The following is an 18,618-nucleotide window of genomic DNA, read 5'->3' as shown; positions in this document are numbered from 1 at the left end:
CTTTCAGGCCTCAATCCGACAGGTGGCTTACACACCAGGTTTCAGGAGTTTGCCCTGAGCTGACAACTAAACCTGTTTCTGCCTTTTTGTCTAGATTTGAAATAATGTGAAGAACATTCTACAACATGTAGACTCAAGAAACTTAAGACCTCATTAGAAGTCAGAGTATGCATAGGAACTCTTTCCTGGGTGTGACGTCTTTGTTTTATAAACTTAATGGTCATTTTTAAGATTGGATCTGTGCTGTTAATGTGTATTATACACACAGATGCATCCTGAATGAAAACACTTCAGACCATAGACTGTATAAATAATGGAAATAGTATTCGTGACGTCACACATCTAATCCTGAAGCTTTGTTTTGAAGCCAATCGTCAACGGGAGCCATATTGGAAATGCTGAACTCAACCTAACTGCTGTCGAACTAGTGTGAGGTAAAGAGGCAGGCTTTGAGCCTCCTCACCAACAGCTACAATGTTCCCACCTGTCAATCAAGTCAGCTGTGCCTCTCATAATGGAAATTGCCACGTTATGAAAGAATTCACCCCCCGTACAGTGTGTGCTGATCGAGAAATGAGCTATCCAGACTACACTTGTGTTTTGTACCAGGCTGTAAACATGTTTATTTCTGCTGTAAAGATCAGCTTTTTTGAATTGGTGTGTATGTGGTTTCCGGTGTTTCTGCAGCCAGCCTCAAGCGGATGCTGAATGAATTGTAGTTTATAACACTTCTGCATCATATTTTGAGACCGGAGGTTGCCGCTTGCTTCAGACTCATCTCAGCTGAGTGTACTATCATAGGCTATGATGAGGGCTAACTGAAGCCAAGGCTGTTGCAGATCGAGGAGTTGTTCAAATAGTTTTAGAATGAGTAATAAGAGCTGTGTGTGTGTGTGTGTGTGTGTGTGTGTGTGTGTGTGTGTGTGTGTGTGTGTCTATACTTGGTGTTGTGTTTATTTCCTTAAAGTTAAAAACAAAAGGGGACGGTGAGGTTGACCTTGGTTAGATTAGGGATGTGGTTTTTCATTCTAGTTTGTTGTCTTCCTATCTCCTCTGTTGGTTTCATAGAATACGAGTCTTTTTCTTCAGAAACCAAAAGTGTGTGTATACAAATACAAGTTACACACACAAGCCAGCACACAAGTCTAAAAGGGCTGCTAGAAGTAATGCATAAACCACTGACACAATTAGCCAAAGAGAGGCTTATGCCTCAATAGTTTTAAGTTAGCACTGAAGCTGCTGAAATGGACTATGTTCATACAGCAACCATTTATGCTGGATGATACATGCATGGTGAGAAACTCAATATGCTTTCATGAGTTTTTCGGGGTCAGTTCCAGGTTTTTGTGATGTAAAAATACATCATGTGTAAGGATTCATTATCATTGCACTGCTCAAAAGTTGAAATCGTTGGCTAAAAATATTCATGAACAGATGAAGTAGTTAATTTAAATTTGTTAAAGTGGTTTAATTAACAGTTTTACAAGCAGCTGTAAGTAATAAAAAGGTTAGTGTCCTTTTCTCTGCTGACTCAGTTACTTTCACAGCAAACAAACAGTCTGCTGTTAAGTGAATTAACTTTATTCAGAACATCTGGCTGAGGCGGAGTGATACAGAGAGTGAACAGTCCTGTGATGCCTCTCGTCAAATCAGATTACTCTGAAGGAATTTAATGTAGTATAATTAGCTCATTTTAGTTTGAAGGTATTGATGACCGCTTGCTATGGTTACTCAGAGGTTAGGGATAAATGGCTGCTACATTTGGCTTCAGACCAAGTCGTCGAGTATTTCGCTGACCAAGTTTTCCTATATGATAAAATCATAGACTGTATAAATAATGGACGTAGTATCCATGATGTCACCCATCTGTTTCTGAAGCACTGTTTTGAAGCCGATCATCACGGGAGCCATATTGGAAATACTGAACTCAACCTAACTGCTCTCAAGCTAGTGTGAGGTAAAAAGGCGGGCCTTTAGTCTTTTTGCTGACAGCAATAGGGTGCCCATCTGTCAATCAAGTCAGCCATGTCCTTATTTGGGCAAAACTCGGAATCTTAATATCTTCTGAACTGTAATGTTCGAAAAAAAAAAAAATTCACCCCTCGTACAGTGTGTGCCGATAGAGATTATCTCTTCAGACTACACTAGTTTTGTGTACCAGACTGTAAACATGTTTATTTCTGCTGCAAAGATCGTCTTTTTTGAACTGGTGTGTATGTGGTTTCCATTGTTTCTGCAGCAAGCCTCAAATAGGGATGTCGGGATTAACCGGTCTCACTATTAACGGCATTTAAAAGTGTCACGGCTAATCTAATCGTGAAGGCTCCACTACACCAAGTTTTTCTGATGTCTCTGCCAAAAAGGGGCCGGTACATTATGCTCGGCGCAACTTGTAAACGAAAAATGAGTGACATCTGTGCGGAGTTTCTCCGCCATTTAAAAGTGCAAGGCATGGGGCACTGGTGGCCTAGCGGTCCAAGCGCCCCACGTACAGAGGCTACAGTCCTTGTCGCAGGGGTCGCCCAGCCGGTCAACCATCTCTTGCATGTCTTCCCACACTCTCTACTCCCCACATTTCCTGTCCCTCTTCAGCTGTCCTATAAAATAAAGGCAAAAAAGTCAAAAATATAACTTTAAAAAAGTGCAAGGCAGCGTCCTTCGCCCATTTCCATAACGCCCCAGATCCCATCAGAGTCAGATGATGTTTTGACGATGATGATGCAACATTAAAACGACTTAGTGGCGGCGTTATTAAAATCTGTCCAGTGCAGCAGAAAAGGCACAACAAGAAAAAGGGACTAAATAAACATTCAGCGGAGAGCGTCTATTTCAATCTCTACAGGTGAGGTCGTCCTTATGACACCTGTGTCCGAAAATAAAACCTAACGCATAGTAATCTGGATAATTGTGAAACCGTGATTATTTTTCTCACAATAACCGTACCACCAAAATCTCTAATCATTGCATCCCTAGCCTCAAGCGGACACTCGATGAAATGCAGTTTATAACACTTCTGCTTGGGCTTCATATTTTGAGACCGGAGGTTGCTGCCTGGATAAAACCTCAACTAGATGAAAAACAATCTACAATATACCTTCTTTTAAAGAATCAGTGGGAAACGAAGCCATTAAACGGATACGTAACTTAATCTGACATGGCTGAGAGTGAAGGACACAAAAGCCCAGTGATCACAGTAAATCTATAAAATATGTTTAACTAAACTATTGCACATCTAAAGTCCAGTCTGAACTGCTTTTTTATGACTCTTCATCTTTAAAAGTATCACTCTATGCTGCTCAAACATGACCTCAGCTCAGGCCTCTGTTAAGTGTAACATCCACAACTGCTGAGTAATGCATTTTTTTTCTCCCTGCAGCAGAGAAAACCAAAAGACAGCAACTTTCCAATCTCTCCTCTGAACTTTGACTGGAGGAAAAACATCCGGGGTTCTGACCATGTGACCACAGCTCACTCACATGACAGGAGGCTGCTCGAGCCAGCTTTTAACAGCTCATTCAAAAAAATCAGTGTGGGTTTTTAAACCACAAATTCTGATGTTTGTGCGAGCTGCTGCAGGAAAACCACTGACATATAACACTTTGCCTTCAGCTAAGATTATCGAGTTTCTCTGAACAAATTGTAATTTATCCCACAACATATTTTATTATTATATTAATCTAATACATGTGCACTCTGAATTAGGCTAATTCAACTTATTTCATGTCCTTAAAAAATTACTTCTTTACCTTTCTTTGTACAGATAGTATTTTTATTTAGAACTTTTGTTTAGGTTTCTCTATTTATTGTTCTTACTATCTTGTTGTTAAGTACCAGTGTTCCATCCATTCACAATGTCAAATTCTTTGTGTGTGCGAGCTCACTTTGCAATAAAGCTTTCTTGAATCCTTGAATCTGGAGTCTTGAAGTGCAGGCCTTAAGAAGTCTGCACAGAGGCATTCACCTTCACATTTCTCCAAGCATAATTCACATATTTTATTATTTAACTATCACCTATATGTACTTTTTATACATCAGCATCTTTGCACTACTCACCACTGCACTATTATTTTAGCCTGCACATATCAGTCATGCCTATTTGCTATTCTTTGGTGTTTATAGTTGATGTTATTATTATTATATTTATATTTTTTAATTGCATGTCTTATTATTATGCCTTTGTGCAAAGAGAGCACAGTTTATCAAAGACAAATTCCTTGTGTGTTCAAGCATACATGGCCAAAAAAACTGATTCTGATTCTGATTCTGATCCTGATCCTGATTCTGACTCTGATTCTGATTTTAGTCCAAGTGAACCTGGAGGGAGAGATGCCAAAGACACTCTCCACATAGCATGAGCCAAAATAGGAAAGTATATGCTGCATGCATTATGTGACATTTTCTAAATCCACCTCTGTAAATCACAGCCACACATTGCAACTTTTTCAGGAAGAGATCAATAACCATCATGGGCGTTTGCAACAATGTCAAAGATCAGCACAGTCTTTAAAAAAAAGCCAAAAGGTACACAGGAGAGATTCAGTGCATCAAGACTCCCTCACTGATTTCGCAATTTAGCTCAACAGGAAAGTAGAATAACATGATCTGGGACGACAGCTGCTCGTGTATTAAAGGTTTCCTGACTGTTACTCCTTCTCTAAAATGAGCTACCTTGGTAAAGTTTGGCTCAAAGCGCCTCATTAGCTCACTTCACTGACGTTAGCTAAGCTTTCTTGAATCTTGAATCTTGAATCTTAAATCTATCTTGAAATGCAGGTCTTAAGAAGTCTGCACAGAGGCATTAACCTTCACATTTCTCCAAGCAGAATTCACATATTTGAATTTATTTTAATATTTAACTATCACCTACATATACTTTTTTAATGTAAAACTACTTCACGTTCATTTCAGCATCTTTGCACTACTCACCACTGCACTATTATTTTAGCCTGCACATATTAGTCATGCCTATTTCTTATTCATTTGTGTTTATAGTTTATGTTATTATTATATTTTTATGCATTATTCTTATGCCTTTGTACAAAGAGAGCACAGTTTAGCAAGGACAAATTCCTTGTGTGTTCAAGCATACCTGGCCAAAAAAACTGATTCTGATCCTGATTCTGATTCTGATTTTAGTCCAAGTGAACCTGGAGGGAGAGATGCCAAAGACACTCTCCACATAGCTGGTGCCAATAGGAAAGTATCTACTGCATGCATTTTGTGACATTTTCCAAATCGACCTCTGTAAATCACAGCCACACATTGCAACTTTTTCAGGAAGATATCAATAACCATCATGGGCGTTTGCAACAATGTCAAAGATCAGCACAGTCTTTAAAAAAAAGCCAAAAGGTACACAGGAGAGATTCAGTGCATCAAGACTCCCTCACTGATTTCGCAATTTAGCTACAGGAAAGTAGAATAACATGATCTGGGACGACAGCTGCTCGTGTATTAAAGGTTTCCTGACTGTTACTCCTTCTCTAAAATGAGCTACCTTGGCAAAGTTTGGCTCAAAGCGCCTCATTAGCTCACTTCGCTGACGTTAGCTAAGCTTCCTTTCCTCCACTTCTAATGCCACTGAAGGTAAATCAGAGACATAAACCTTCCCCCAGCCGCATACCGAGCTCATAAAGAGGTGCTCCCCGTCGTCTTCATCACTGTCTCGGCCTCCCACTTCTTCAGAATCCAACACATCTTGGTCCTCGGAGTCCGGGAACGGAGGAGGACTGCGCTCGGAGCTGGTCGCCATCTTCAATCTGTGTGTGTGTGTGTGTGTGTGTTTTTTTTTTTTTTTGGAACACAAGGGGAGGTACACGATCACACCGCACACACACAAACAGGACAGACTCAGTGTACTTAAAAAGCTAGCTAAGCAAAGCAGTGCAGCACACTGTGTGGAGGAGGTGGTAGTTCCGGATCGAGTACAAACAAGACCTGCTGACCGGAGGAGACGCTCAAACAAGGAGTGTAGACCAACCAGCCGCGCTGTCTCTTTACTTCCTGGTCCTCCTTCTTTTTCAGGTTTAGCTTCAACCGGTAGTTAGCTAGCAGGAAGGCTGTGCAGTCATGAGACAGATCCAGAAGTGGAGACAGTGACAGGATCCTGGACCAGGGGTGCACTTAGATAATAAACCCAAACAACCCTCAGACAGTCTGTGAGTCTATTAGAAGCGTCCGGCGACTTTGGGGATGGCTCGTCACGGGCGCACGGGAGACTCTGAAGCCCGAGAGCCCCTTCTCACCCGGTACACTAAGGACACAGAGGTGGACTCTGATGAAGGTAAAAGTTTGGACACTGTAGCTTTCAATTAATGCATGTTAAATTTGACAACAGAAAGCTGCAAAGACCCTGCAGCAACTTTCACCACATTTCCCCTTAAGTTGCATTCAGATATTTTTGCTTCAAGCCTCAAAACAAGCTTATCTTTGTTGTCAGATGTGCAACATGTTAACCATATGTACAGGTCTAATTTCAGGCTTTAAACAGACACTGCAAAATACACTTTGCATTTATAGCAGGTGCTGTAATACAATTTACCTTAGAGCAGGGGTTCCCAAAGTGTGACACAAATGGGGGGTCGTGAGATGCCTCCCAGAACGTTTTTTTTAAGTTATCTAAAAAAAAAATATATATTATTTATTTTTGTTTATTTATCTTGTTTTCTCATGTGTATCTTCCTTTTTGTTTGTACTGTTAATTATTATTATTTATTTATTATAATTATTATTTTTGTATTTATTTATTCTTCATTGTTGGTTTTGTATTACTCATATATTTATTTATTTATTTATTTGTTTATTTCAACAGGGACAGTGTACAGCCGTTTAGTTGTACCAGAGTTAGCTAGCAGCTAATTCACATCTGTCATCCCTGGGCAGGAGACAGAGGCGATGCCTCTGTTAAAAACAAATAATACATAATTTAAACAGCTACACAATAATACATAACTACTATAAAACAACAGGGATACATTTACATCAAAACTACCAACACAATGATAAAATATAAATAGCTAAAAGCACTACACTATGAAGGTGGTTATATTTAAGTGTGATGAGTACATGATTGGGTTGATTTTAGCCATGATTTCATCCTGGACTTAAATTCAGCAAAGCTGCAGCACTATCTGATTTTACTCAGTAATGAATTCCATGCAGTTGTTGCTCTAATAGAGAGGGCTGATTTAACAAATTCAGAAGATCTGTGGTGTATGACACAGTCACCTCTATTTGCTGTCCTAGTTGCTCTTCCATTATCTTTAAGCAGTGATATAAACTCTTTTAATGGGGGAGCAGCCAGACCATTTATCACTTTAAACACTAAACAAGCATCAGCAAAACCCACAACATTTTCAAAAGTTAAAAGGTTGTACATCTGTATGATATTGCATATAATTTGTTAACTTGTGGTGAACTAAGAAATACTGAAAAAATGCACAAAAAAATTTGAATGACAAAAGTTATCTAAAAACAGTAAATCTTTACCCATTATAGTAAAAAATATTGACAAAAAATATTAGCTAAACTTGAATTAAAACCTTGAAAATAGAAAATGTGATGAGTTTTCTGCCTTTCTTTGTTGCCAGATGACTCCTAAGTTTAGGGTTAGTGAACAGTTAATTATCAAAAGCATCAGTAGCAGTAGGTTTATTCATAAAGGCACAGGAAACACTCCCACATGCTCATATAGGTAGGCTTATTTTCTGCAGACCAGCTAAATGAAGCCACATTAAATCACTTTGAGGGACAGTGGGGGTGGCGAGTCTTTAGCATTTATATTTTGGGGGTCGTGGGCTGAAAAGCTTTGGAACCCCTGACTTAGAGGAACTTAATGTATCCTGTTTCGATTTATGCACCTTTATACTTCTGCTTCACTACATGCCAGAGGTGGAGATTACACTCTTCTCTTGTTACTGGCTAGCTAGCTGGATAGAGGTTTAACATTTTACCTAAAGAAAAAACAATGAATAAGTAACATAAATGGAGCATTTAACATCAACACTGCTTGTAAACTCATAATTCCATTATGTTACAATTATTAATACACTATCGTATACATTCATAATTTAATATCAAATATAATATCTAATGTAATGTTAAATTCAATGTTCAATGTAATGATACATTTAGGTAATTTTGAATTTTTAACATATATTTGTATGAAAATGTTTGATGTTATCCTGTTGTATAAGTTTTGTAACTGAACTGAACTGCCCAAGTCTTGATTCCTCAGGTCTGTGTTATCTCAGTTGCAGTTTATTGTTGAACATTTATACTCATCATTTGAGTATTTATTTAGTTTATTTACTAAATGTTGAATAAGTAAGAAGTACTTTGTGATATAGTGAACTGTTTGCATGCCCTGCTTTTAGTTGATTGACAGATTGACAGGAAAAGTGTCACTACTTCATCTTGTCAATCGTATTAATTATAGTAGCTGTGATCATTTTAGGCTTAGAGCTTTTGGTTGCGCAAAACAAGACATGAAATTTTCTTATCCTCGATTATAAGAGCTTGTGGTTCACATATTTAACCCTACTCTGACGTTTTACCTGTTTAAAGTTGTAATCAGGTATTTAGATATTTACCAGCTTATACAATGATCATACAGACATTAATAGTTGCAGCTCCAGACTAATGTAGTGTTTAGAGTCAGGGAAATCTTGGTTTTGAGAGTTCAACTTTGATTATTTTTTTGTTATTTCAACTTTGCATCCTAAAGATTGCACCTTTTATTATGCTCAGTGAAGAGACTAACTTTTACTTCTGTATTGTAAAATTTCCAAGCCCCAGGTCATCTTTAGAAAAGTTTGTTTTTCATTATTTTGTTAATTAGGTAGGAATATGCACCAAGACAGTATAAGTAAAATTTGTATTTTCGATTTTGACAAAGAGCCTTTGATCAGGGTATTAGATTACATAATACTGCCGACCTAGTTGTTACTGTTCTGAAGTCAGCTTGTAAATAAAGAGTCTAGAAGCAACTCACACACATTACATATCTGAACAGGAAAACTTTGTTTGTGACTTTACGTGTAAACAAAAGAAGGTTTTAAAAGTTTTATTAAATGTCTCTTTTACCTGAAATGTATTGTACACATGAACTGTTTTGTTTTTTTCTTTTTTTCAGGTGTCATTATTTTTGACAAGAGCTCATCGACTGGTAGTATGGGCTCACAACAAATGAGATTAACATACGAGGAAGCAGTCGAAGCAGCAGGTGATGATGTTGAAGATACTTTGGATCTGATTTCTGATCCTCATCTATTATACTGTTGAACACATGAGGAGTTAAACTCTCTTTGTTAACCGTCTCTGTTGTGTTGTTGCTCTCAGGATTTGGTGCGTTCCACTACGGGTTGCTGGTGGTGTGTGGTTGGGCCAATGCCAGCGACGCCGTGGAGATTCTCTGTGTGTCTTTTCTGCTGCCAACAGCTCGCTGTGATATGCAGCTCAGCACTTCAGACATGGGCCTGCTGACCTCAAGCATTTTCCTTGGTGAGGAACAATGTCTTTGATCAATAAGTCAATAAGCAGTGGTTGATTATCAGGACAATCAACAGGTATCTTGAGCAAAAATGACACCCACTGTGAGAGTCATGTGTTTTACTTCTTGTTGTCTAGGAATGATGTTGGGCGGCTACATGTGGGGATACCTGGCTGATAAGAAGGGGCGACGCAAGGTTTTGATTCTGTCCCTGACAGTCAACGGGATGTTTGGAGGTCTGTCCAGCATGGTTCCATGGTTCTCCATCTTCTTGGTCATGCGGTTCATCAGTGGCATCGGGTGAGCGCAGGACTTTTGCATATTTTGAACAATTTTTGTTTAGCTGGCCAAACACTTACTGGAGAATGTGCTTAGAGGGATCATAACCTGCAACCAAATGGTCACAGTTTGTTTCATTCAATACGTACATGTTCCTTCATGGGGGAAGTGTGCAAAAGAGAGCAACAGGAGTCAAATTAAATGTAAAGTTTTACTCATAGCCCTCTAATCAAACAAAAAGCTGTACTTTTCTGGATGCCAGATAGGCAGCCAGATTGCATTTCTTCTGATGGATTAGATTTGAAATCTCCTTTTGAGTTAACTATGTATGCATCTTAAGTAACCTCTGTTTTTTCCCCTCTGCAGGGTTGGCGGATCAATCCCTGTCATCTTCTCCTACTTCTCAGAGTTTATGCCCAGAAAGAGGAGAGGCACGATGATCAGTGCCCTCGCCACCTTCTGGATGGCAGGAAACATATTGGCTGCAGGTGGGAACATACACGGCCCCCATACACACACAACATAATCAGGATTGCTTAAAAAAAACAGGATTTAAAACATCAGCAAGTGTGATGGAGTATTAGTCTAAGAATTTCAACTATACATGAGGTATTTAGGCACTCAGTGAAGGAATCCATCCCATTACGCCCTCACCCAAACATCTATGCTCTACCAATACGTTACATGATCAACTATATGGTCCCAATTGTTCGCCAAACCATGCGTGGGTGTTCCCGAGAATAGAATAAAATTGAATATCTGTATTGTCATTGTACATTGTACAATGGAAGTGAAATGCAACCCATTATCAGTGCAAAAAATGCATAAAAAAGAGCAGTAGTAAAATCATGAAAACAGTAGACAAACATAAAGATAAATAATTAATACAAACACAGAAACACACACAGCATTCAACATTCAAATTATTGCACAGTCCCCAATTTGCACTTTCATTATTTTGCATTAAGTTCACTTATTGCAACCCATGCTTTGGTGTTCCCCAACACCCAAGCTAGTTAGTACAGCTTCCCTTGTTTTTGTTTTCAGAGTTTTTCTGTAATGTAGTGTGCATACTTTGTCCGAAGCAGCTACTTAGACAAAATTAGACAAAAATCCCAGAGTTCTGTAAATAGTTGCATGTTTTGAAGTATCTGTGTATTTACATCTACAGGTCTGGCCTGGTTGGTGATTCCAAGAGACTGGAAATACATTCTGGGACCATGGGCCTTTCAGAGCTGGAGACTCTTTGTGGTGCTGTGCTCGGTCCCCAGCCTCACCTCGGCCCTCTTCTTCGCGCTGCTGCTGCCTGAGAGCCCAAAGTTCCTCATGGAGGTAGTTCAATTCCAGATGGTTGCTTTGTATGTTTTGCAGCAAGCTTCTTTGTTCTGAGATTTGCTGCTCTGTGTCTGCCAGGCTGGCCGGGAGAAAGAGGCGCTTCGTGTCTTCAAAAAGATGTTTACGCTGAACATGCGGGGGAAGGAAAAGGATTTCACGGTATGGACTTCATCACAAACATCTTAGGTTAATTATCTTTGTTTAGAATAAACATGCATGTGTTTTAACTTCATTAGACATCAAGGAACAAACAGGAGTGGAGTCTTGGAAATTTAACACATTAACAGTTCTTTTCTTCATTTTTAGTATAATCATGTGCTGATAATCCACAGCTTAATCCGTGAGGCAACTGGACTGGTAGAAATTCTTGAAGATGTTTCACATCTCCTCCGAAAAGGCTTCTTCAGTTCACTGAAGCCTGAAGAACTTTAGAACTTAAGACCTGAAGACCTGAAGACCTGAAGAACTGAAGACCTGAAGAACTGAAGAACTGAAGAACTGAAGCCTGAAGAACTGAAGACCTGAAGAACTGAAGAACTGAAGAACTGAAGAACTGAAGAAGCCATTCAGAGGAGATGTGAAACGTCTTCAAGAATTTCTACCAGTCCAGATGCCTTACGGATCAAGCTTTGGATTACCATGACCTGGATGACTGAGAACCTTCACAGACATGTGCTGATAGTTGAAAAACTCTCCTCTTGAACTCTTTAAAGGTCCTTGGTTTGTCTGTCAGCCCCAAGACAGATCTGGAGGAAAGCAAAATTCTGGGAAAAGGAGGACTGGCCTGGGCTTTAAAGAAGGTAACATCACACAACTTGATAGAGAAACAGAGTCAGAGAACAGCTGCTGAAGTGTGTTAGCACACATTTTACTCATTAACATCAATGTATAGAAGGGACCAGGTAGTGATTGGTGGTTATGCAAACTAGAATCCAGACAGGGTGAGTAGGACCTTGGCACAAAGCGGTCAATATTCTCCTATCATTTAACATCAATGTATTTGTACACAGAAAAAAGTAGTCCCTCTCATTCCAAACTTGGTAACAGATTCTAATCAGCCTCTTCGGGGTCGATAATACGAAGCAAGTTCAACACACCCCATGTATTTTGGAGTTTTCTGGCTTCACCAAATAGTCTCACAAACCTGGTTACCATCCAGATAAGTCAACCCAGAGTTACTGCCTATGTGTTACCATTAGCAGGGCAGATGCGGATGAATATGAAAACATAATTCAGAGACATAAACAAATAATTTTATATCTAACACTCTGATGTTAGCCTATTTAGTCCCTCAGAGCTCTCTGTGTGTCTCTTTCGTGCCTCCATCAGCGTGCTTGGATTAACCTGCTATGGTGCCAAAGAATAAAACTTAGCCACTAAGCTCTTGGTAAGCCTGTTACTCCCCCTCCCTATTTAGCGTCCAGAGTTTCTCAGTGCTGTAATATTACCACCGCCCAGGCTTAGGACTTAGACTGTTATTTGCAGTTATTAATTAACACGTAACTGATAGAAAAATAAAATATGCCTATTGTTTTTTTCAAATCCAAGTCTTAAAGTGTTTCGTTTTGTTCCAAAAATGTTCCAAAAACCAAAAAAATATTCAGTCTACCAGCAGAGGAACAGAACAGCAGCAGTCACGTTTGAGAGGCTGGAAGAGTTCTGTTTAAAAAAAATTATGAAATTATTATTGTCTAGTTAGATGATCTTATCCATCTCTGACTTTGTGCCAGATTTACTGTGTAGTTGTTTAGTTAACACCTTGATTCAAGGAAATGCAACGTGTGAACGCAAAACTGAGAAGTCCCAAACAGTTGCCTCTGACATGACGACAATGCTTTAGATTAAATATGGAGGCACAACCTTCAGAAAGACAAACATAATGACAGATGTAGTGGATTTGATTTGATTTGTTCCTGTTTGAGACTGAACTTTTTAATAATCCAGCCTGGTGAAAAATTCAACAAAAAATATTCATAGTTAATCCCCCCCCTCCCAGACTTGCTTGAACTTACCCAAAGAAGTTTTTCCTCTCATCCAAAAGACTTCTCCAGCTCTAACAGGGTACATGTGGATCCTGAAAAGTCTTAAAATGTCCAATTTCTTTTTACCAGTGAGAGAGTTAAAACTTAAGATGGGACATGTCTGAGACATACCTAAATTGAATCTTCCCAGTCTACATAGCACAAAATTAAATTTCATTGCTCTTTCCCTGGATTTGCACGTTCATGTGAGAAATCCAGCATTAATGGCAGCTTATTTTGAACCCATTCACAAAGCACAGACAGAACAGAGAAGAAGAAGAAAATAAGAACATGCAAATTAATGAAGGAAACCTGCATTAAGGGGAAATGAAAAGATGCCAGTGACTTGAAAGATATCCAAAAAAGATTTTAAAGATTTTATCTGTGCCAAATTCATTTTTTTCTGCCGTGAAGAGATGGTATTCATTTTTCTCCCTTGTTGGGTCTTATAAGTTCTTAATGTCTTTATATTTGGTTTTAAAAAAGTGTGCTGCAACTATTTCCAATGTGTTCGATGGAACGAGCTCGAAACATGAGCTTCTGTGGGTCTTTAGTACGCTGATGGATAGAAGGATGTTGTAGTCAAATAAGACTTGTTCATGAGCCCTGGACCTTGTGTCACCAAGAGTTGTATGCCTCTTCTGGCATAATAAACTACATATATATCAATAATAAATAATGCTATTTATTATTCCAGCAGTCTGGGTAGTTTACAATCATCCCTGCTGAATGATTTTTAAAATTTGCAGATGTTTTATAAATACTGTCTTTGGTGTGACTTGCAGGCCCTGATGCCCATCAGACAGATGTTCCAGGCTCCACTCAAAGGCAGAAGCTTCGTTCTGCTCGTCATTTTCTACTGCATCTCCTTCGGGTGAGAAATCAGATCTTCTACTTCCACTTTCAGACTTTAAACTGCTGATTAAATTAAACTTTACTCAGCTGATTGTGTAAAAGTTCAGGGCGGGTATTTGTAACGTACGTGTAACAGTGCAGAGTCTGATAAATCTACAGCCGGCAGCTCTGCAGCTGTGAGTGGCTGTGAGAGATAACTGTTGAAAACATTTTATCTTTCACTACCAGGAATCTCATGACATTGCTGTAAAACATCTCAGAAATGTTAAACTTCATATGTGTTACCTCAATGTATTACAGCCTTAAACAGTGCAGGGTTTTGGTGAATGCTAATCATTAAAAGTTGCATGTTTTAGCATTTGTAGTAATCCAAAATCTCCTTTAATGGTTGTTTGTGTTTTCATAGTTACTACGGGCTGTGGATGTGGTTCCCAGAACTCTTCGCAAGACTGGAGCAAGGTGGCTCGCCCTGCACGAACATGACACAGCAACATTCTCTGCGTAACCAAAGCTGCTACCCAGTGAAGACGGCAGGTGTGTTTCTGAGAGGACAAAGAGTTTATGTTGAATTTTGCCTCCCTTAGCTCTTCCTCTGTTTCTCTCCCTCAGCAAACCGAGGGCAGGTCCTGAACCACACACTAAAAACGTGTTCACAGAAGACAATATGCAGTTAACAATGGGGCTTAAATAATAATTATGCACTTTTATATCGTTGAAGTCCCTCATTGTCTTTTAAAATGACACTGATTAATAGATTTATAGTTTATGATGATAAAGCCTGATTCACTAAAGGATTGTACGGCTTCTGCATCCAGCAAACCTTTGCCAATGAGACAAAAATACATCAACAAAGTTCATGCAAAGGGTTAAATGCACCATTAACTGCCCTGCAGAGCAAACAGCATCACTGTGCCCCAGTGTTGTTTGCATGCATTTAAAAGAGCCATAAGACATTCATTTGAAGCAAAGCTGACCCATTCCTTTGCAAAAGAGCCTCATTGCAGAAGATACCTTATTTTTATCGTCTGCAGAGAGTTGATGCCAAATGCGCTGAAATATTTACAAGCATTGAGACACTCAAACTTTCTAATGATCAAAACAACTCCATCTCTTGAAGACCTATTTATCTGTACATTTGGTTCATCAGCATGACTTTGACATCACTATTTTTATAACAGTCAGGGGTTAAATCAGTCCGGGGCTCAACTCCTGCACATATGAGCTGTGCTGTTAAGCATAGTGGACGTGGGCAGATTTGCACTCCTAAGATGAGAGCGCACAGCACAACTCTGCACAGCAAACATTGGAGATGCTGACAGCTCACCTCCTGTAATTGGATGCAAAACAAGAGCAAAGTGCACAGAGATGTAAGACTTTGTGGGCGTTTTTGGGCTTAAGAAGCATTAGCACAGTATGCTATGTGAAATGGGGCAATCCATTGAAAACGGTTTGCTTCCGATGTTTCTGGAGACTTCATTTGATATATCTTATTAAATATTGCACAACAACCCACAGAAATGCTGCTAATCGAATTAGATACTCTAAAGTCCATTTAGGTTTGAATGTGCTGTGTCACTATTAGCTGTGTGGCCTGTTTGAAAACGTTATGTAAGAAGTCTGTAATCTTTTAATTATTTTCAAAGACATTTCCTGGAATCACTTATGTAACTTGATTTCCATTTTTTCTTTTTCTTGAAAATTCAATTCAACACAAAAATACTCGATTAGACCTTCAATTGGATTTCAAGGCAGGTGATCCTGCAAACAACACAAAATAAGCATTTCTGAAGCCTGAACAAAACTATATCCATTTTAAAAACGCATGAAAAATACTCAAACAATCAGGACGTTTGACAGTGGTTAAAACATAACGCAGCTACAAATCAACAGGAAGTATCAAGCTATAATCATTGTGTCCTGTTGCAGTGCATGCTGGGAAAGGATCCAGCCTCCCAGTGACCCAGATAAAATTAAGCTGCTGTAGAAAATGTATGAATGGAAGTGTCTTGATCCAGATTTTATGTAACCAGGTTTGGAATGTAACTGATTCAATTTACTCACAATACTGGATTCAGGATCTTTTTGTGTCTTTTTTTCAGTAGGTTTTAAAATCAGTCGTTTTACTTTTACTTAAATCTGTGTGAAGCAGACAGGATACAAGCTTTACATCAATTACATGACTCCTAACAATTTACATCACCACTGTGTACAGCTGTCTGGGACTCCAGTGCAGCGGGACTGTATACTAAGTGCAATATTTAAGTACTCTTTCCACCCCTGTATGTAATCCACCTATACCTGTGTGTCTCTGTACTGACAGTGTACATGGAGGGCTTCATCATCGCCGCTTCAAACTTACCGGGAAACATCTTCACCATCCTGATGATGGACAACATGGGAGGAAAGATTCTGCTCTGTGAGTCTGACATAAATAAAACCACATATGTACTTCATATCTAGAAGTTTTAGGTCTAGTTTCAAGTCCAGCTTCAAGTCCAGTCTACCTCTTTAACACTGACAAACTAAGCTGTCAGTTTAGTGTCCGTCTTTATCACCTCTCAGTTTCACATTTTCTCTTGAATGACGTGTGAGCCTGAATCTCTTTCCCTCTTTGTTGCGTCTCCAGCCAGTAGCCTGCTGGTGTCCAGTCTGAGCGTCTTCCTCATCTACGTGGTGCGGACAAAGTACCAGAGTCTGATTTTGTCCTGCGTCTTCAGCGGCGTGTCAGTGGTCGCCTGGAACGCCCTGGATGTGGTGGGAACAGAGCTCTACCCGACACATCTACGGTACTTCTTCCTCCAACGTAGTTTAAGCTCAGCAGAGTCCTTAAAGCAGCCTTAGCAGCCTCATGGAATGTTACATTTTTTTCAGTCAGGATTTTGAATGACTTTTGTTTGGTTTAATTATGTTCTCCTGCTCTTCCAAATTCTATATAAATTTAGGGGAAATAAAGGACAAAATGTTGTAGTATTAAACATATTTTCAAATGTTGAGTTTTTTTCCTGCACCCGCTTTCCCCCCTCTGTTTTAGACTAACTCTAGCTGTATTCACACATGCACGAAACTCCTGAAAAATTAACACTTACATGTAATCTTAAGCATGAGCTGCATGTGTGAACCCTTACAACTTCAATACGACTTTACCCAGACTATTTTTCTGTCAGCTCTCTTTTCAAAAAATTTCCAAGAGGACAGGGTGAGCCAATGTGTGATTACAGCTTGTAGAGGTCAGGGAAATTCAACATGAGTGAGTGGGTGGAGATGACGACTTTTATATCATGCAACCTGTATGATTTGTCTGCACATAATGAAGCTGTTTCATTCTCTTTCCATTATGAGCTTTTCCACTCTTTGACAGTGAGCACATCCAACTATATTTAGTATTGACATAAAGGCAAAGACCTGTCATCATAGTATCAGAAATCTTCACACTGTGAGGGACACGTGTAAACAAGCTACTTTGGAAAATTTCTACATGTGCTGTCCTGAAATTATCTTGAGTGCATGTGTGAAAAGAGCTTTTGATCAAATTAATTTTCATGGTGTCGCTTCCACTCCCAAACACGACCAACAAATGATTCCTGGCTGTAGAAATCAGAGTTTTTTGGATGTATTCTGAACCCCTTCCGTTTCTTTCCTTCCTTTCAGGTCCTCTGCTCTCGGCTTCTTCACAGGAATAGGCCGGGTGGCAGCGATCATGGGAAACGTAGTCTTTGGAGACCTGGTGGACACGAACTGTGCAATGCCCATCCTGCTGGTGTCTGCGTTCCTGCTGACCGGAGGACTTGTGGCTCCGCTGCTTCCACAAACCAGAAACACTGATCTCACCTGATCGCTCAGACTCTTAATCAGATTAAATAAGCTGGGTGAATTATAAGCAATCATGGTCTCAGTGTCCTTGTGGAAGCAGACTGGAGGACTGCTGCCTTCATATCTCCTGTTTCTGTTCACAGCTGTGCCTTCTGTCATCTCTCTTTGTACGGTACCTCATTTAAAAGGCTAACAACGAGAGGAGTTGTCAAAGGCAGCTTGTTCTCTCCAGCTTTAACTTATTATTCAGGAGAGTAAGGAGAAAAGAAAATGCAGTTGCACTGTTGTTTTTTATATTTTGAGTCTGTAAAGATGAAAAACCTCTGCAGGATGAGTCACAGCATGAAATGTCAAGGACACATTTCAAGAAAATGTTGATCTTAACTCTCCAGAAATCCTTTTTTTAAGTGCAGTGGAACATGTGTGTTGAATAGACACTGATTAGATCAGAGGTTAATGTGCACCTTAGTTTTGATGCCAAAAATCATTTCACAATGTTCTCTACCTTCTGTTTTTTTTGTAATTGATCATGTGAAGGAGGGCGGCAACTGAGGATCATTTTTATAATATTTTTTAGCTTGTGTTCATTTTCACAAACAATCAATTGTTTGGTCTCTGGTGCCAAACTACTTAGAAATATGCTCATCACAACTTTCCAAAGCTTTAAGTGACATCTTGAAGTTGCTTTTTGTATCCAATCAACACTCCAAACTCAAAGCAGTCTTCTCTTGCAATCATAAATGACAAATCATAAATAGTAGGGCAGCATGCCTTTCTATGTCAGAAGCTGGATCCAGCAGTCATTGACATTCTCCAAAAAGGAAAGCA

At 39.4% G+C, this 18,618-nt stretch overlaps 2 protein-coding genes across 2 annotated transcripts in view; one reads left to right on the top strand and one right to left on the bottom strand.

The window, feature by feature from the left end:
* snx1a (sorting nexin 1a) overlaps window positions 1–6,285 on the bottom strand; it is a 23,724-nt gene extending 17,439 nt beyond the window's left edge. Inside the window, exon 1 of the mRNA XM_034686227.1 lies at window positions 5,624–6,285. Within this exon, the coding sequence (XP_034542118.1) occupies window positions 5,624–5,752 (129 nt within the window). The 5' untranslated portion in view covers window positions 5,753–6,285. The remainder of the gene's footprint in view (window positions 1–5,623) is intronic.
* On the top strand, window positions 5,418–18,618 carry sv2 (synaptic vesicle glycoprotein 2). Its single transcript, XM_034686228.1, has 13 exons — window positions 5,418–6,283; window positions 9,134–9,223; window positions 9,340–9,501; window positions 9,628–9,790; window positions 10,136–10,257; window positions 10,941–11,101; window positions 11,183–11,263; window positions 11,818–11,904; window positions 13,911–13,999; window positions 14,387–14,514; window positions 16,301–16,396; window positions 16,607–16,766; window positions 17,629–18,618. The coding sequence occupies exons 1-13, from the start codon at window positions 6,193–6,195 to the stop codon at window positions 17,810–17,812; spliced, it is 1,614 nt and encodes a 537-aa protein (XP_034542119.1). The 5' UTR covers window positions 5,418–6,192; the 3' UTR covers window positions 17,813–18,618.

The sequence above is a fragment of the Notolabrus celidotus genome, chromosome 6 (assembly GCF_009762535.1).
Source record: "Notolabrus celidotus isolate fNotCel1 chromosome 6, fNotCel1.pri, whole genome shotgun sequence".
Classification (NCBI taxonomy): Eukaryota; Metazoa; Chordata; class Actinopteri; order Labriformes; family Labridae; genus Notolabrus; species Notolabrus celidotus.
This window is presented reverse-complemented; position numbering and strand designations above follow the sequence as displayed.

Bases quoted from the DNA above. Each gene is read 5' to 3' on its own strand.
- sv2 (XM_034686228.1), top strand. From the start codon at position 6,193: ATGGCTCGTCACGGGCGCACGGGAGACTCTGAAGCCCGAGAGCCCCTT. The intron at 9,224-9,339 runs GTGATGATGTTG...TGTTGCTCTCAG, and splicing joins GGAAGCAGTCGAAGCAGCAG to GATTTGGTGCGTTCCACTAC. The intron at 16,397-16,606 runs GTGAGTCTGACA...TTGCGTCTCCAG, and splicing joins GGGAGGAAAGATTCTGCTCT to CCAGTAGCCTGCTGGTGTCC.